This window comes from Chelonia mydas, chromosome 2 (assembly GCF_015237465.2).
Source record: "Chelonia mydas isolate rCheMyd1 chromosome 2, rCheMyd1.pri.v2, whole genome shotgun sequence".
Classification (NCBI taxonomy): Eukaryota; Metazoa; Chordata; order Testudines; family Cheloniidae; genus Chelonia; species Chelonia mydas.
This window is the reverse complement of record NC_057850.1, coordinates 240,074,907-240,095,294: the sequence shown is the minus strand read 5'-3', so window position 1 is coordinate 240,095,294 and position 20,388 is coordinate 240,074,907. Positions and strand designations below refer to the sequence as shown.

Sequence of the window (20,388 nt, the reverse complement as noted above, 5' to 3'; positions counted from 1 at the left end):
AACCCGTCATCAGCATGGACGCACATCCTCTAGAATGGTAGTTGAAGCATGAAGAGACATATGAATCTTTAGTGCATCTGGCACGTAAATATCTTGCCACGCCAGTTACAACAGTGCCATGTGAATGCCTGTTCTCACTTTCAGATGACTTTGTAAACAAGAGGCAGGCAGCATTATCTCCTGCAAATGTAACCAAACTTGTTTGTCTGAGTGATTGGCTGAACAAGAAGTAGAACTGAATGGACCTGTAGGCTCAAAAGTTTTACATTATTTGTTTTTGAGTGCAGTTATGTAACAAAAAAAAAAATTGTAATTTCAACTTTTATGATAAAGAAATTGCACTACAGTACTCGTATCAGGTGAATTGAAATATACGATTTCTTTTGTTTTTTACAGTGCAAATATTTGTAATAAAAAATAAATATAAAGTGAGCACTGTACACTCTGTATTCTGTGTTGTAATTGAAATCAATGTATTTGAAAATGTAGAAAACATCCAAAAATATTTTAAAAGATGGTACTGAATTATTGTTTAACAATGCGATTAATCACGCGATTAATTTTTTAATCGCTTGACAGCCCCAGTTAGAAGTTCTGTTAAGAAACACAACAATATTGGTCTTTTCCAATCATTACACCAAACGTAAAATCAATTTAGATATAAAAACGTGATGTCATGTTTAAAAACTCTGGCTTGCTGCTTTAGTCTGAATTTTTTAACTACCATCTGCTTAGGATACATCCCCCTCTTTTTATAATATAATCGTGTCTGAATAAAGGGGCTTGCAGAAATATTCAGGAAGTCTGCAGCAAGCAGTTTAATTTATATTTACAACAGGTTAGGAAAATAACCTAAAATACCTTGGTCTGGTCTGGGTCACTCTTTTTTCTATGCATGGACTTGTGTTCATACTTGTGTTCTAGCCTCTGGATACAGGATTCCAAATTAATTTTGTCTGGGCATTTTAGGGGTAATGAATTAGTGGTGAGCATGCCTTCATGAGGACAATGGAGTAGAATCAGGTGTTGCCAGACCACTTGAAATGAAAGCAATCTGTGGCTAATAAGTGGAGGCTGAGCATGCGACCACAGTAAATACTGGGGAGAAAATGTATATTGGAAATCCCAAGAAAAAAAGAGTTCTGTTTGATCATATTGTTAGATTGTACACTTTAAAGTACATACATCCTAATTTTCATTGTTTCTTTAATAGGAAAGTATTTCTATTTATAGCATTATATAGTATAATTAATGAAAAAGGCTCATGTTTGTATATATTACATATTTCAGAGAAAGCTGTGCCAATCCCTACCTCCTGGCATCACCAAGCCCACATCTTGCACAGTCAGGACAGAAAGCTTTTCTTCAGAATCCACTCTAATTACTCCGTAGGTGAGACCATGCATGGACAAAACTCCCCTGCCTGGAGGCTGATTGCTGTCATCTGTTGGCCTGCAACAAGAGTCAATAACTTGAATGGGCAGTGTGTTTTACCAGGCAAACCATTATGTTTTCCTCATTTGTAACAGATTATTATCAAAAATATTCCAATATTTCTTAATTAGCAATTCCTTAGATTTAATCTTGATTTATTCTGTACATTATCTTCATCTGCCCTACTACATCTGACATAATTCTTCTCTCAAGTCACTGATAATTAGAGATACCAGCTTTCACTGTCAGTGTCCACCCAGAAGTATGTTTCTATAGAGTGCTAAGAATAACTCTCATCTCACCTACAGTAATTTTTTTTTAGTCTTCAAAGAGCTTTACAAACATTAATTCACTCAGTTCCTAGTGAGAAGCATTAGCCCCATTTTACAAATAGGGAAATGGAGAAGTTAATGCCCAAATGTTCACAACTGACTAGTGATTTTGGGATGCCGAACTAGAGACAAATGCTTTTGGAAATCCGATCTCTAGTGATTTGGGGTGCCTCAATTCTTGGTAGCCCAAAGAGAGACCGAGAGACCTTAGTTTATTTAGAATTTAGGTTTAAGTGACGTGACCAGGGTTATAGTGTGTTAGTGTCAGAAAGTCAGGATTAGAACTGAAGTATTCTTGAAGTATCCCAGTTCTGTACTTAGACCATGGATGTGACTTTTTTTGCCATATGGTTAGGCATCAGCCTTTTGAACCGAAGATATTACATTTTTTAATAAATTCAATGCCAAGTTTCAGTACACGCAGCAATAATTTTATCATCACAGTTTTAACAAGCATAACTTGATTATTCTAATGCATTACTGTCTAGCTTATTACTTTTTAACTATCAGGTGTAGTCATTGTAATTTTCACAGTTACATTACAAAAAGTTCAAGACATTGTGAATGGCAATTCCTTTGTGACGTCTAGGTTTGGTCAAATTCACTCTTAACATACTATATTATTCTACAACTCAGGCATAGCTGCCTTGTCAGTTCGTTTCAGTACAAATGTGCACATTGTATTAGTGAATATAATTATACATATACGGTATATAGCTTGAACAAACTAATGTTGACTTGTGTAAGTTATTGTTTTAAGTCAGAGTGAAAATGGAAAGAGACCCACACGACATTGTACTTTAAAATGTAAAATGGAGTCTAACAATGCTGATTTGGTTAGGGATATTGCTTGCATGTAATGCAAACAGACTAAACTATTTTCAAGATCAATGGAAGAGCCTATATGCATCTTGTTTTTTTGCAGTTGTGCTATGTAATCCATCATAACAAATGCTTGTGTTATCAGATAATGTTCTTCTTCTATGTCATGTCTCCTCTGCTATGCTTGAAATACTAGATAGGCCTTAGCTAATCATGTTCATATAAGATTCCTAGTGACTGATATAACAAATTTCAATTAATAGATATTATGAGACATTTCTGAAATGACAATGTCAGCAAAGAAGGCTATGGGCAGGCTCAAATATGCAGTAGAGCATAACAAATGGAGGCTAGTAAATAGGCAGCCATGATGAATAACATTTCCATCATTTAAAAGGAATTCTCAACCACATTACTGATCAACTTTGTCTCACTCCCAATCCCCAAGCGCACATTACGTTATTCGTACGATCTTAAACATGAAAATAAAATGCCTGTTTTCACTGATTTCCTTCTCCAATTCGCTCACACAGTTCCTCATACTGCTACTTTTAATAGAGCAGAAGCCAACATGAGACTTTTGGCATACATCTCCCTTGTTTTATTAAGCAAATCCAGGATCTGGTGGATCAGGAATGGGAGCAGATCCAAGACACACAGTCCCCTTCAGGAATACGTCTTGTCAGCCCTATGCAGTCCAAACCAGGGCATCTCTAACTGAGTATCTCCGCTAAGCAATTATGGGGGAAAAAATCACCCGAGGAGAAAAGGGGATTCAAGTAGCCTGTTTCCAAGACATTTAGAACTTTTTAGGTTAAAGCTAACAACATCTGCATACTGGCTATTTCTAAGAAAAAAACATGAAGATCTTTAAGGTTCATTACAGGAAGGATAAATTTTGTGATTAAGAAATAGAGGCAATGAGATAGGGGTTTTATTTCCATCAAGTTCCTAGATTAAGTGAATGTGCGTAAGTCACTTAACATATCTGTACCTCAGGTTCCCTGTGTATAAAAGGGGAACAGAACAAATCTACCTCAAGATGTAAATGAATGAAGCCTTAACATTTAGTATTTGTGAAGTATTTTGAGATTCTTGGATTTAAAAGATTGTGTGTGCAAAAGTACAGAGTTCCCTCCCTTTTAGAAACATGTACAATAGATCAGAACACGTGGCTTATGACCTGCATTCATTGACTTCAGTGGAAGTCTTTTTGTGGTTAAAGTTAAGCACTCAAGTGTCGGTAGTGTCAGGCCAGATGCAATCTGCTGGCGGCAGCTCATCAAGTGGCATTACAAAATCATCTTGACCACCGTTTTGCACATGAAATTACTTTTTTGCAGCCTTCAGCTATGATATTATGCCTTGAGTTTCTGGTTAAAGCAGCAATTAATCTAGTACTAATTGCCTTTTTCTAAATTATACAGGCATTTTACAAGAGGAATGGCTTTTTCTTATTCTTCTTGGAAGGAACATCTATAATTATCGATCACAGCTTAGAAAAGTATATTGAAGAAGTTGCAGTGTTAACAGGAAACCCTGTGTACAGCAAATCTGTAGTCAGTCATTTTAATTCATGCTTCAGATGCTAATCTGTGGAATTTGTGTGATAATGTCTTTACTGTCAAGAATGACTGTTTGAATAGAATGTGAAAGATACTAAAGTTTCAGAGTTCAGGAAGTATTATCTTGCTATTTACGGACTTTACACAAGCATTTATAAGTTCAATAACATTCACTGTAACAAGATGATTGCTACATAATTGCAGAACAAGGTTCTAAAAATAAAAAATACTTTGCATTTATTATCTATTTTATTTGTTCATAAAACCTCTTCGTTAACCTATCCAAGGTACATAATATGAAAATGGACCCTTAACAGTTCAAAATGGATTTTAGCATAGAATTCTAAAGCTAGAAAGGATAGATCTCCTATTATGCATTAAGGTTCAAACATTTGATAGAATGCCTCCATTCAGCAGCATCAGATTTGAGGGAGGCACTGTCTGGGCCAGCAGGGAAAAGAAAACCCTTTAGCCTCCATAAGGTATGCCTTCCCTCTTTTACCTCCCCTCCTTGTGGTTCCTCAGACCTCTTGGTTGAGGAGGAGAGATGTGGAGCTGCTTGTTTAACTGGATGGATAGAAGGGTGCAGCAGAAGCCCCACTGACTCCCACGTACCCAAGAGAAGGGTTTATAAATCCTTTCTGTTACCCATGGTGCCACCTCCTTGGGATTAGAGGAGGACCCTATTTCTGGACCCTTGCTGTGTTCCTTTTTGGTCTGTGAAAGAGTTTTTCCCTTATTGCCTAATTAGCCTGGATGGGGATTTTTGTCTTCTACGCAGCCTAGGGACCTGGTGGGTAGGTTAAGTGATAATGTGTTCACATCTCAGTTTGGCAGGTGTCTAATGCAGGTACTTGTCAATAAGGGGTCTGGTTCCCTGACAAATCAAAACTGGAATCAGGATTAGGGGAAGGTATTCACTGACGGCCAATAGGTTTCAGCAATGTCTGGTACAGAAAAGGGTCAGCCCCATGGTTCTAGACCTTTGCACAAGAAAAAGGTCCCAGCATCAATTCTAGGACCAGGTTAAAAGGGAAACGGTGCTGATGGTGGCCCTCCCCAAGGTGATATGGATTACAAAAGGAAGGTTGACCTGGACTGCATAAATTATTGCTGGATAATTCCCAGGCGTGTTAACAGAGTTGTGGCTTAGCTAAACACATTCCTAATATCTTATCTTTCTTTCTGAAATAATCCACAAAACTGCACTTGAAAAATCAGGTTAAATTTTCCCTAACAGGCTTTATATTTTAAGCTTTGCAGAATATCTTTTACTTAACACAATTACAAAGCTTCACAGTATTAAATCAGATGCCTTAACAAGGTTATACACTGAAAAACAGCTTTAGAAATCTGGATGTTAGAAGGGCATTTGAACTGACCATCTAGGATGACAAACCCACTCTCCAGAGTTCCCACTTTTGGACAAAGTCATGACACTGTGGCACATACATTGGAATGTGCTGCAATTATGTCTTTACCCATCATATCACAATGTGTCACAAACCTGGGATAGATGGCCACTACCTACCCACAATTATGAGTAAATATAAAGGTCTGGCAATTTTGTTGGAATTTATACACTCCATTTCCAGGCACAGGCACAACAGAGCGGGTAGCACATTTCCAGGGGATTACAGAGCTTCTCTAATCATTAAGAAAAAAGCCATTCAGCCAAATACCACCAGAAGCCTGCTGTAATTCTCCAGAAAGACACTGGTTGTTGAGTTCTAAAGCACGATCTTCTCACTCTTACAATTCAATTAAAATTCCCTCTTTTTAATTCATTCACTGCTTTATTATGGGATTTTACAAGGGTTTCCACACAGATTTTGCATGTTAGCCTGCTTGATTTTAAACTAAAATTATATTATGAACTTGATCATATTGTTCTTTCCCTCCAAAACTAGTTAGGGTGCCACACATTCTGCATGTCCTATTTGGTACAAAGATGAATACAGAATGAATAATGTGAATCCTAACTATACAGACGTAATCTTTCTTGAATATAATTTTCATTTTTTTAGTTTGAATGTGTTGTTCTATAGACTGTCTTTTTTAATTTGTGTAACACAATACCTTCGAATAGCCACAGTGAGAGCTTCTGGTGAACTGGCACAAGGACAAATGACCTCCTGTCTTAGGCCTTTACTTTGGAAGACATTGAGAAATGCATCACAGGAAGAAATAGACCCTGGAGTAAAAAATCAGAGAAGAAAAATAATCTGACTTCTGAGACAATGCCATTCACATACAAAACATTTTGATGCATGTACATAGGTTTTCAGGACAAAAGGATCTAGATGACATCTGGAAAACATCATATCTGGTAGAGCTCAACTATATATGGTATATTAAAGATTAGCTTTCAGGCATAAATAGTTTTATTGCTTGTGGGTAGAAGAGCCACTACAGATGGATCTAAGATGTGAAGTACAATACAATATGTTTAACAAAAGGCACATTAAGGAAAGATTTACTCTAGGAACTCAAAGCAAGTTACAATAGATGAGCAGAAGATCTATATCACTGTATCTTAAAAATTACATGGAGAAAGTTCTGATTAATACTAAGTGATCCAGATGCAGTTGTCTAGAATAGTGCATATATCCCCCCTCCCCCCAATTCTCTGTTACTCAGAAGCAAACCTTCTGCTTCTTTCTACAGCTTAAAGATAATTTATTTCAGTCTTTATATATGGCTGTCATGTTAAACAAAACTGGATTTACTGCGACTTACGTTATGCGGAATATCAAGTTTGCTTCAGGATTAGCTAAGGAAAAATATATTTTAAAAAAATCCAAAATTAATTACTGTTTCCACAAATGTTGTGTAGTTTGCAGTAGATAAACCTTATACTTTTGTTAAACATGTTTTGCTAATGTGACTGAAGACTGAAACTTAAAACATAAGACAGGAAATAAGTATCATATTCTTTGTTTTATTATACAAGCATGACTTACAAGGATTTGCGCCATCGGCCACTATTAGCATACGCAATGAGGAAAGGTTGATATCTCTTTGATCTCGATGTGCCACTAATGCCCAGTGCATGTCCCTGGATTTTACACAAGCGACTTTTGCTAAAATGAAAGTGAAAAATTACTAATGTGCTGAGTAGAAGTTATTTTAAGACGTGGGAATGAGTAAATTGCAGCTAAATAGCCTCAACAGCAACAACTTGCTTTTCTGAGTTTGACTTTTCAAAAAAAAACCTTTATGCACTTCCGCTCCTTACCTTTGTACTGGCAGACTTTCTGTATCCATGATAGCGGATTCACTTTCATTAAAGAATACGGGATACTTATAACGTGCATCATGTTCATGACGCTCTGAAATCAAAATAAAGTAAACAAGGGATTTGTCCCCAAACAGCATAAAATTAGTAATGGAACAAGCTTATATCATGTCAGCTTGTGAATCAAGTTGATAAGTATATAATTAGGAATTCTGGTTTAAACCAATAACAGATGTTGAAAAAACATCAATAAAAAATCAATGCTGAAAATTGTAATGTAACTTTAAAAAAGGATGTTCACTTGTTTCCACTCTCTTTCACTTCGTTTACACAACAGCAACATGGAAAGTGGAACAAGAGCATGCTTTAACTCCCAAAGGTTGAGTGACTCATGACTGCATCTTTGCTTTCAGAGATGAATTTAAGGCCCAATTCTGCTAACCCTTATTTCACAGGAATGGCCCTTACTCAAAGAGATATGCAACAATTTAAACACCTAGAAAAACCTGTCTGTACCTGGAGTGAAAAGCTACCATAGCAGCAAAGAAGTTCATTTAGTAGTGCATAAAAGTAGGAAGGGGAATCAATGATAATACATGAAACAAGCAAAATCACGCTTACTCTAAAACAAAATAAATTCAGGGCCTTTTGGCCCTCTTATTGGCTAGACCAATACCAGAATACCCTTGGTGAGGTTCTAAAAAGTTGTAAAGTATATAAATAAGAAATTCAGTGAAGTCAATGGCAGCAAGTTGATCTCTGATGGTTTTAAATGTTTGTTTTCTTTAGTTATTTGGCACACAATACCGCTACATTAAAAGTAGGGGTTAAATATGGTACATATTTTGGGAAACCCAGGTCTAGGATCCCAAGATCTGAGCATACGTAAATCTCCCAATGGGATTACTCATGTAAGTGTTTGCATGACTGGATCCAAAGATGATATTTCCCCTTTCAGTCTTGTGCAACTGTTAACACAGGAAAAGCCTTCATAGATAAGTCAGGCAACAAGGTAAGGCCATATCAAGAGAAAAAAAAGGCTGTGAGAAAATTTTGGTGGGTGCTTACTTTCAGGCTGTGTAATAACAAAGTTAACTATATTAAATTAACTACTTGTGGACATAAAACCTGGAATCCCATTCTGTCTCAAAGCATAGCTATAATTGCCCTTTGACATTCATGGAAACAGAGCAACAGGTGGCAGGAAAGGTAAGCTGGGTTCCCCTGGAATCATAAAACATAAGTTCTTTCAGTTTGAAATGTTCAGATATGGTCTTTTCAAAGATAGCCACTCTCTCCACTACGATCAGTTGAACAGGATTTCCCCAAGCTTCAGCTGCAACATCGTTTTCAAGTGACTGTTGGAGGCTGTCTTTAATAATTAAAAAAAAAAGTTGGCCTCCACACCAGTGAACTTCCAGGTTTTTGCTTTGAAAGATATTCAAGAGGCAAACAGAGAGCTTGTCCAACCTAGTGCAGCAGAATTGTCTCAGGATCAGTAACACAAGAACACAAGTTTGGCCACACTGGATCAGACCAATGGTTCATCTAGCCCAGTATCCTGTCTTCCCACAGTGGCCAATGCCAGGTGCTTCAGAGGGAATGAACAAAACAGGGCAATTATTGAGCGATCCATCCCTTGTCGTCCATTCCTAGCTTCTGGCAGTCAGAGGGTCAGGACACCCAGAGCATGGGGTTGCCAACTGTCTAATCGCACAAACCCAAACACCCTTGCCCCACTCCTTCCCCTGAGGCAACGCCCCTTCTCACTCCATCCCCCTCTCCCATCACTTGCTTTACCCCACCCTCACTCACTTTCCCCGGCAGGGGGTTGGGGTACGGGAGGGGGCTCTGGGCAGAGCCTGGGACAGAGGATTAGGGTGTAGGAGGGGATGCGGGCTCTGGGAGGGAGTTTGGGTGTGGGGGGGGACTCAGGCCTTGGGCAGGAGGTTGGGGTACGGGATAGGGGAGGGGCTGGGAGTTGTGGTGCGGGGGGTGGGGGTGGAGGGGTGTTGGGTGTTGGCTCCGGCCAAGCGGTGCTTACTTCAGGCGACTCCCAGAAGCGACTGGCATGTCCCTGCAGCTCCTAGGCTCAGGGCAGCCAGGCAGCTCTGCACACTGCCCCTGCCTGCCCACAGCTCCCATTGGCCACAGCTCCTGGCCAATGGGAGCTGAAGAGCTGGTGCTCACAGTGGGGGCACCATGCGGAGCCTCCAATTGCCCCTGAGCCTTCACAACATCCCGTGGCAACTGATTCCACAGGTTGACTGTGCATTGTGTGAAGTAGTACTTCTTTTTGTTTACTGTAAGCCTGCTGCCTATTAATTTCATTGTGTGACCCCTGGTTCTTGTGTTACGGGAAGGGGTTAAAAAAACTTCCTTATTCACTTTCTCCACACCAGTCATGATTTTATAGACCTCTATCATATCCTCGCATTCATTGTCTCTTTTCTAAGATGAACAGTCCTAGTCTTTTTAATCCGTGCTCACATGGAAGTTGTTCCATACCCCAGTCATTTTTGTTGCCCTTCTCCACACTTTTTCCAATTCTAATACATATTTTTGAAATGTGGGTGACCAGAATACATGCAGAATTCATGGTGTGGGTGTATCACAGATTTATATAGTGCCATTATGATATTTTCTGTCTTATTATCTATCTCTTTCCAAATAGTTCCTAACATTATGAGTGGGTGTTTTCAGAGAACTAGCCACAATGACTCCATGATCTCTTTCTTGAGTGGTAACAGCTAATTTAGACCCCATCGTTTTGTATATGTACTTGGGATTTCCAATGTGCTTTCCAATGTGCATTACTTTGCATTTATCAACAGTTAATTTCATCTACCATTTTGTTGCCCAGTTTTGTGAGATCCCTTTGTAACTCTTCTCAGTCTGCTTTGGCTTAACTATTTTAAGTAATTTTGTATCATATGCAAACTTTGCCACCTCACTGTATACCCCTTTTTCCAGATCATCTATGAATATGTTGAATAGTACTGGTCCCAGCACAGATCCCTGGGGGACACCGCAAGAGGAGGTAGTTTTGAATGATGAGGAACTTTGTCAGTGGTAATAACAACTCTAACTGATGAGGATCTTACTGAAGCAACAGAGGACTGTTGTTCTTGATTCAATGCCTTCAAAGACTGTAGGCCTCAGAACCATAAAGCAATGAATACAGCATCCCCTCCTGCACCCCAACCCTCTGTGCTTGCTAGATAAAGGTGTAGCTAACTAGGCAGGAATCATTAGCTCTAAACTGTAATTGTCTGGTTTTACGACAAACAAGATCGAGTTAGAAGAAATCTTATGACATCCCAACATCTGATGATAAAAGCTTATTAGACAAGCTCTTTTTCAAATATTCACATAAAGGAAAAAGTTACTTACTGTAAGAATCCCATGCCATAAGCCAACATCCTTCTTGAAATCTAGTACATTCACAATTGTTTCAGCTATCAAATAAAAACAAAATATGGCTTACTTTTCTGAGCACGGCATAAACTCAAAGCAAAACCTCTTACAGGAAGGAAATACAGTAAATTTTGGTATAACATGACTGATGACTTCAAGCATAACTTTCAGAGTAACTCTCCATAGTAGGATTAGTCTTGGCAAGGCATTTTCTCTTTGTTACATCTCAAAGACATGCAAAAATGCAATGAATCCATAATTTCTATTTTTAATCTAGAAATATTGAATACAGCCCTATATAAAATAAGACCCCAGTCAGGCAGGGATGAAACAAGAGGAATGTGTTTAATACCTTCTGTATATCCACATGCTTGTGTAAGAGCTTGACAGTGGGTCAGCAGTGCAATTCTTGTCACAGTCACCCCAAGCACACTTCCATCTTTACACGTTTTGTACTACAAGAGAGTTGTTATTGAAGATTGAATATATTGTATGCAACAGTAGCACTGCTCTTATTGTTTGGCAGTTAGATTCAGAGCATTTAACATGGAGAAACAAAGGCCAGTTGATGAACTTCGTTACTATAGTTTAGCTTTCACAGGTAGGGAGAGCTCTAATGAAGGCTGCGAAACAGTTTTTATAAAGCCCCATTTTTTTTCCTGGAGAAGGTGTCTTTTAGGCAGAAACTTGTCATGTTTGGTATCAGGAACTCTTCAGCTGTTTGCATTCAGGGAAGGTGGGAGAATTACATTTGATATTAATTCTAAACTTGCTTTTGAGTCACACTAGCAAGACCAGCAGCAGAAGTCTGAGTAACCTAAGTAAGACATCACTGAGTAATATGTTGGCTAGATTTAAAAATGTGAGAAGTTACTTCTCACTGGTTATCTGTTAAATTATTCAGGCAGCCCTCCCGAACAAGACTGGCAAAGGGGTGGCTGCTGCAACCATGTGTGTTAGGGTATTGATACTAACAGAAATACACAAACTGTATTAAATCTAAGAAGAAAAAATAATGAGAGAATCACGGTGCTGAGTTTGGAGCCCTCACAATTTTTGGTACTTTCTGCAGTAGGCTGCAAATTCTAAGTCATCATTTAAACAAAATCAGTATCTTCTTCCATAATGAAGATAGCCAGCAATATTCAATACATATGCATAGCTGCCATGTTAACCCACTCCTTTAGAAAACTAACATTATCAAACAGCAGCATATAGATGGGAAATCCCAACCACTTTGAACTGAGTAGGGCATTAGCTTGACTTGTGATTATTTAAATGCTAACATTATTTAATTCATTTGCTCCTTTCAAAAGAGGAAAAAAGGAAGAGAAAAACCTACACCCCAAAAAATTAAATGCAGCTAGCTATGCTAATTTTCCCTTCCTGAAGTGGATCTTTCGGGAGGGAATTTAACCACACACACTGACTGGCGAGAGGCAAGATTTTTAAGACAGGATGATGAACAAGCAGCTTCTCTTCCTTAGGAGGACACTCAAGTCCACAAATACTAGGGAGAAAACTTTTTTCGGTGATGCTAGTTGGTGATCCCTCGTCTGAACAGATCAGTGAGAAGCCTGTATGGTGAGTAAGAGCTATGGCAAGACAGGAAAAGTTCTATAGAATATTGTGGCAGCAAGTTAAATTGAGTAGGAGGAGCCATGTGGGCAAAGAAAAAAAAGGGGGGGGGGGGTTGCCTGGTGATAGGAAAAGAACTTCAGATGACGCTAAGAGGGAAAAAGAAGATAACTGTTTCTAAGGCACTGAGGAGATGGTCCACCATACACTTTGCTAGTCATTTCCACATCTCAACAGATGCAGCTGGAGAAAGTCTGGACTTCTCTTCAGCACAGACAGGGCCTAGTTTTAAGGACAGGATAGGACAGAACTCCCTTGAATACATGGGCCATTCAGAATACATATCGCCTTGTGGGAGTCAATATACATATGATCTTGTGAGAGCAAGTTAACATGGTTTATGCCATTTAATAAGTTGTGGACTTCCAGCTCCCACCCCTTCAAAGTCTTTGGTGTCATCAGTTCATTGTGTGTTAGGAGAAGTGACATTAAGCATTATATTGCATTCCCTTATTTTTTATAGCTTTGTGACTTTCTTGATAAACAAAACTGACTGTAAAAAAATGAACTTATCTTTAATCAAAGTTGTAACAAAAGCAAACAAACAAAATAATCAAAGTCTAGAAGTGCAAAAGTTTGAGTGTCCACACTGCTGCAGCTTACTTATTTGTGAAGCATCCATCATTGTAATATCTGAAATCCCAATACAGCAAAGCAGTTAAGCACATGCATGCTCTAAGCTGACTACTTAGAACACTGCTGAATCAGGGCCTCAAGTGCTGTAGAAACCTTTAAGTAAAAAAGGCTCCAGAAATGCAAAGTTAACTGTGCAAATTTAACATTGCATTAACTTTCATATAATATTCAGTTCCTATTTATACTGAAATTACTTATCAGCCAGTAAACAGGAGGCTCATTGTTTATAGAAGCAGTGACAACATAGATATGTTTATCTTAATGTTATTCAGAAGTGTCATATGCAATGGATCATAGGGAAAATTTATCTTTATAAACTCACCTCTATGTAAGCTGTGTCATTGTTTGCATCCTTGATATGTGGGAACCAGTCACGAGGAGGTTTAGAAAGATGTTTAGATTCTGTGACAAACCATAGCAGCTTTGGCCACCCTGAGAAACAGACAAAGAGCTTTTGCTGAGTTTCTGCTGGGTAAATAGTACAAGAGAATGAAATGCTTCTGCACACAAGTTTATTTCAAATGTGTTCTACGCTTGTATGGTGTGGTTGGCTGAATATTGCTTATTCTACTCATGTGAGACCCCACTGGAATAGACCAAGCAGGATTATTAATTATCATACTTTCTGTACATAGACATTAGGACATACTATGTAGAGGCCAGTTTCTAAACCTCAAAAGTACTAATGGTGTGTATGTGACACGTTCGTAAGTGCTATTTAGTAACACATGTGGAATCTTTGTACAAGAAGTAGGTTTAATGAGGATGAGTTTACCTTTGAACTGTGGTATCTCCCCTGTAGGGCTTTTAGGCAGTCCTTTATGGCATGCATCACTAGTCAAGGCCACAGTAACACCACAGCTTCCAAGTAAGAAACCGATTTGTTGGCTTCCTGCATCCTAATTGATCACAAAAATAAGAAAAGCAACAAGTGAAATTTACTAGAACTGACTGCATGCAACATGCTTTTTTTGTAGTTTGTTTTACAAGGTATGCAATGTCTTAGGAAAAAAATAGTCTTCCCTCTATCCAACTTAATTAATTAACAAAATATAATTGCCTAACTTGTACACTGAAAAAGGAGTTCTATAATTTGGATATATTCATCCTCACAACCATATATATCCATTCAAAGGACTAAAGCCATCATATGGCTTCATCTTTTACATCTCTACACAAGATGCCACGTCTATGAAATAAGAAATGGTTAACTTACCGTAAATGTGGCTCTTCGAAGGTTGATGTAGATGTGTATTCCACTTAGGTGTGTGTGAAGCCAGTGCACTGGAGCCAAGACTTTGCCTAGCTGTACCCATAGAGGGGCAGCGCTTGCGCCTTGTGACTGTGGCCCCTGCCCTAGCTATATAAGGCAACACTGTCCTGACCCCCCTTGGTTCCTTGACACCGAAAGCCCATGAGAGGAGACTCTGATGCAGAGGGGCAGAGGGTGGGTCATGGAATACACATCTGCATCACATCTCAAAGAACCATAATTACAGTAAGTAACTGTTTGTCGTCTTTGAATAAATGCAGATATGTATTCCACATAGGTGACTCACAAACAGTACCCCATCTGGGAGGACTCAGAGTCTATAGAAATATAGATTGCTGGGCTGCCCTACTGAGGCCTGTGTTCGCTTTGGAAGATGCGGTAACAGCAGAATGGTCCATAAGTGTATGGCTGACCTGTAAATGTCTAATACGGAAATGTCACTGAGTAACGCTATCAATGTCACTTGTGCTCTCAGCAAATGAGCTCATATCTGCTGAGGAGGTGTAGTCGAAGCGATTTCATATGCAGTCTTAAGACAGGATCTAGAGATAGTCTGTGCAGAGACCGCTTGTTCCTTCATGAAGTCTGCAGTATTACCTTGTCCTTGGAGAACTGTGTGTAGAGGAGGCCCTGCCATCTGCGCTTGCAGCTCACACACCCTCCTTGCAGAGGTAATGGCTAAAACTGCCAAAACTGTGTGTAGGTGCCACAAGGGGACTGGCTCTTGGACCAGAGAATGTAAGCAGTGGAGTCCTTTCAGAAATCTTGCCACCATGGCATTGGAAAAAACTGATTTTACCTGACTAGGAGGATGGAACGCTAATATTGCTGCCAGATGTCTGAAGATGTAACAGGTACTCCAAGATGTCCTGGACAGAAGTCCATGTCAGCTGGGTCCTGTGGGACAAGGGCCACACTGAAAACCTCTTTCACTTCGGTAAGTAGGCTGGCCTAGTGGAGGATTTCCTACTGTTCAATAGGGCTTATTGGACAGCTGCTGAACGGTGAACTTCCTCTTCATTCAGCCATGCAATAGCTATAAGTCTGTGCAAGGAGCTGAGCACACGGTGAAGGGTTTGGACATGGTTCTGAATGAGCAAGATGGGGTGGAGAGGAAGTGGTACGGGTAAACAGACAGTGCAAGAAGATCCGAGAACCAGCACAGTCTCAGCCACCCTTGAGCAATGAGAATGACTTTGGCCTGATCCACTTGAGTTTGAGGATGACCTGGGGAATGATCGTAACAGGAGGAAAGGCATACACAAGTGTTGACTGCCAGCCGCAGTGGAAAGCGTCACAAGAGGGAGCCTGAGAGCAGTACAGGCGACACTTTCTGTTTTCTCGTGTGGCAAACAGGTCAATTGTGGGAAAGCCCAATGTTGCGAAGACGACCCGCAGGACACTCATCTTTAGAGATCACTCGTAGCTAAGGGAGAAAATCCTACTGAGATAGTCTGTGAGACGATTCTGCATGCACAGCAAGTGGACTGCTGCCAGAGTGACATCCTCTTCGATACAGAATTGTCACAGGTTGATCGCCTCCAGGCAGAGTAACCTGGAGTACGCACGCCCTTGTTAGTTCACACAGTACATTGCGTTGGTATTATTGGTAAGTATGTGAACCACTGAAAGTCTGATACGGTCCCAGAAAGCTCGGCATGCATTGTGGATGGCTTGAAGTTCCAGCATGCTGATATGGAGAGAGGCTCCCTGTTCCGACCACACACCCTGCACCTTCAGCGGGTCCAGATGCACCCCCACCAACCCAGAAGGGAAGCATTGGTAACCACTGACTTGGTTGAAGAGGGCTGAGTGAAAGGGAATCCCTGGCACACGTTGCATGGGGACTCTCACCAGAGCAAGGAGTCTAGGACTAGTGAAGGAAGGCAAACCAATCTGTCCAGAGAATGTAGGACAGGGCAGGGCAGGACAGTGGACCATCCTGAGCCACATCTGGAGGGGGTAATGGCACAGTCTCACAAACTGAGCCACCTGCACACAAGCAGACCTGTCCCAACAGGCTCGGACGCACCCAGACTGTCATGGAGGGCTGAGACTGCAGACTGAGGCAGAGCTGTTGAATTGCCTGGAAGTGATCAGTCATCAGGAATGCTCTCAACCCTGTGGAATCTAATAGGGCCCCAATGAACTTGATTTTTTGAGTGGAAGCCAAGATAGACTTTCCGGTGTTTAAAATGAGTCCTAGACGGTCAAGTAAATGCAGTGTGGTGTTGACATGTGCAAGAACCTCTCTGGAGCCTCCCTCAGCATCCAGTCATCGAGGTATAAGAAGACGTGGATTCCCTCCCTCCTGAGATATTCCATCACCATAGCCATGCTTTTGGTGAAAACTTGAGAGGTGGAATGGGGCCAAATGGGCGAACCATGTACTGAAAATGGTATTCTCCCACAACAAAATGAAGAAACTTCATGTGGCTCAGTAGAATCACCACATGAAAATAGGTGTGCAGAGCAGAAAACCAGTCATCCTGAGACAGGAGGGGAGGATAGCCCATAAAGTGACTATGTGGAACCTCGTGTATTTGATACATGTGTTGAGGCCATGAAGGTCAAATATGGGTCTCATCCCATCCTGGGGGTTTGGTACCAGGAAGTACTGGGAATAGAAATCGCGGTCCCAGAGTCCCAGTGAGACTCCTTCTACTGTTCCCAACACCAGCAGAGAGCTGACCTGCTTGATGAGCAGTGTCTCATGAGAGGGGTCCCTGAAGAGGGATTGGGAGAGGGGATGGGGAGTGTGCATGGAAAGGAACTGGACTGCTTAGCCTGATTTGACAGTGTCTAGGACCCAGCTGTTGAAGGTAATTGAGCTTCAAGCATTGTAAAAACAGGCCAGCCTGTCCCCAAAGGGATGGGAGAGGGAGAGGGAAGGGCAGAGCAACAACTGGAACAGTGCTCTGGACCAAGGAGTCAAAATGGGCACTTAGCAGGCACTCGGGGAGGATGCGTGGACTGGCTGAGCCCTGAGCCCAACGGCTTCCTATTGTGAGACCTATCCCTCTTTCTGGGGTAGTCATGCTGCTTTGGGGAGGTGGGGAGGGCGGGGGGAGAGAATTACACAAAAGAGTGCTGCGGGGAATACTGCTGCTGCTGAGCTCCAAAGTGGCATCTCTGCATGGACAGCATGGACACTTCCAAGGACCTTAAGGTAATCCTGGAGTCCTTAAAGGAGAGCGAAGTGTCAGTCTTCCAAGAACAAGGTCCAGCCGTCAAAGGGAAAGTCCTCAATGGGTGGCTGGAAATCTGATGCAATCCTGCAGCTTTGTAGCCCTCTTCATAGTAACTGCACAGGCCATTACCCTGGCCGAAGTGTCCACAGCATTGAGGATGGACCGTAGGGCATTTTGGCCACTAAGCAGCCTTCTGCAACAAACACCCAAAACTCTTCATGCGAGGCCTCAGGAAACTAGTCCACAAACTTGGACATGGCTGATTAGTTGAGGAAATTATACTTGGACAGCAAAGCTTGTCGATTCAAGGTCCTCATCTGTAAAGCTGATGAGGTATAGATCTGTCAGCCCAGAAGGTCCAACCACTGGGAGTCTGTCTTTTGGGGTGGACTTGAATCTGTGCTGTTGGGCCCTTTTGCTCACCGGTGAATTTGGTGCTGGATGGAAACAGAATCTCTCAAATCCTTTCATCAGAACAAAATAGCACTTCTCCGTGCATTTAGCCCAGGGGTCAGCAACCTTTGGCATGCGGCCCATCAGGGTAATCCGCTGGTGGGCCACGAGGCATTTTGTTTACATTGACCGTCCGCAGGCACAGTCCCCAGCAGCTCCCTTTATTCACTAGTTGTGATAATTTTATTTATACTCATTTGACATAATAAAATTACATGAAAAATTAGAATTGGACTTAAGCTGCAAAATTCAGAACTGATCTTCTCTTCTGTCTAAACTTTTGCTTTGAATTCACTACTATATTCATAGCATCAGGTCTTTGTGTACTTTTTCCCCCTCCCATATTAAGAATATCACTTAATTATAACTAGTGAATACAGGGAAAAAGCAAATAAAGAACAGATACAACCCACTATTTCTCATTTGTCTGCATTAGCTTGATTCTGTACCTCCAGAGAATGATCTTTTTATACAACATGATTATCTGAACTAGCATATGCTGACATTTGAGTAAATATTGTGGGACAATAAATTGATCCATAATAAACAGAATTATATAACTCATTCATTTCAGACATCCAGAAGTTGTCACATTCATTTTTGTTCACTGCAGTTATCAGAAATTTAGTTTAAGCTTGGCAAAATTAAAAACATTCTTTTGCAAGAAAATTCTTCAACATTGAGCTCTCTCATTTACTTCTGCTTCTATGAAAATCCAGACAAGAGAAGAGCCCCTTTTAAAAATACAGAGAGATGGCAATAAGAGAATCACATAGTATCAATTTCTGGGAGAAGTGCTGCTCATTTCACACAGCTCTGTCAGTAACTGCAGCAGCAGAGCTGGTCAAATGGTAAATTTGCTTGGAAAAAGAAGAGAAAAGAAAAAACAAAGCACTTTTGAGGCAGCTGAAACTATTTGTGAACTTGGCCAAATTGAAAAAAAAGTGGGTGAGGGAGGGAAAAGTTAGTTTTGACATTTTCAAAACAAATCAGTTTGGCATTTTGTTTGTTGAAACAAATAGTTTCATTTCATGTCAAAATGACAGACAAAATGTTTTGTTCGATGCAAATTAAATTTTTTTGATTTTTCATTTTGGTGAGAAATACTGAAAAAAATTCAGTTTCTGTTTGAAACATTGATTTTTGTTTGTTTGTTTGTTTAATAATTTGAGTCTTTGCTTTTGGTGACTGAACTGGAAAAAAAAATCAACAATTCACTCAGTTCTACTCAGGAGGTCCCAAACAGAGTTTTGTAGAGCTGACAAATTAATTGCATGGATATCCTTGCTGAATCTTGTACAAACATCCCGGAGACCAGTCAGTCATTCTAAGACATTACTGTCCTACTGAGCATAAAAGAGAGGCCACTAATTTCTTTCCTTCAGTATCTCCCAATGAATTTGAATGGTGGTCCACAGCTTCATAAAAAAACCCAGCACTAGCAGAGCACAAATCCCCCAATTCATCATAAAGATTGGTTACTGATTTACACAAGTTTATGGATTACAAATCATCACTTTAGAGACATTCTTGCACTGAAATTTGAAAATCAAAACACTGAGATGAGTCAACATAATCTTATCCCTCATTCTATCTAATTGTCATAAAACGCCTTGCACTTATAGTGGTTTACAAGTAACCACTATAATTTTAGTTGAACTAGTGAATGGGGACAAAACCCAGGCAGACTGCTGGAAGATATAGTATTTAATTTTGATTTTTTTTTAAGTGTGCCTATATTGCTCTAGGTGTATGAACCAGTTAAAAAAAGAAAAGAAAAGCTACTGAACTGTGCCTCATTACGACTACCATTCAGAAATTAAACAGCAAGAGCGTTCCTTTCGCTCACCTCTCCTCAAAAGCTTGAGCAAAGAGACAAGATTTGCTACATGCCCTGACAGCCAGCAGAATGGCTTTGATGGGCTGGACAAAGGAAGGGAGTGAGTGCCTGAGTAGGGGACCTTTCACTGAAGACACTATGCCAGCAACACCTCTCATTTAAGGCCTCAACTCCAAAAAACACATGCTTAACCGATTTGCTCAATAGGGGTTGTTTGGTAAATTGGGGCCTAAACACTAAGGCACTTCAAATGATCTCAACTACTATAGTACTGAACAAGGAAATTCTCAAGTAGCTAGGTCCCAAGCCTTTTAGGATTTTACAGACCAAAATTAAAACATTGAATTTCACCCAGAAACCAACTAGAACCCAGTACAGATCATAAAGTGCAGATCATATGGCACCACCATAAATGACCCCTGTGAACACACACTACAAGGAAGTAATCTGCCAAATTCTGCTCATAACAAATATAATGCACTGGAAAGCTACAGAAAGAGACTACATTTATTTTAATAGCATTGGGTTCTCTAGACAACATGAAAGGGT

At 40.3% G+C, this 20,388-nt stretch overlaps 1 protein-coding gene across 11 annotated transcripts in view; it reads right to left on the bottom strand.

The window, feature by feature from the left end:
- The window catches only part of DIP2C (disco interacting protein 2 homolog C), a 486,518-nt gene that overhangs the window by 99,516 nt on the left and 366,614 nt on the right, over positions 1-20,388 (bottom strand). For all 11 annotated transcript variants that reach the window (XM_037891029.2, XM_043541506.1, XM_007054120.4 and 8 more), the window contains 8 exons: positions 13,858-13,981; positions 13,405-13,514; positions 11,161-11,263; positions 10,785-10,849; positions 7,392-7,485; positions 7,117-7,236; positions 6,233-6,347; positions 1,313-1,452 (listed from right to left, as the gene is read on the bottom strand). In XM_037891029.2, coding sequence (XP_037746957.1) covers positions 1,313-1,452; positions 6,233-6,347; positions 7,117-7,236; positions 7,392-7,485; positions 10,785-10,849; positions 11,161-11,263; positions 13,405-13,514; positions 13,858-13,981 — 871 coding nt within the window. The remainder of the gene's footprint in view (positions 1-1,312; positions 1,453-6,232; positions 6,348-7,116; positions 7,237-7,391; positions 7,486-10,784; positions 10,850-11,160; positions 11,264-13,404; positions 13,515-13,857; positions 13,982-20,388) is intronic.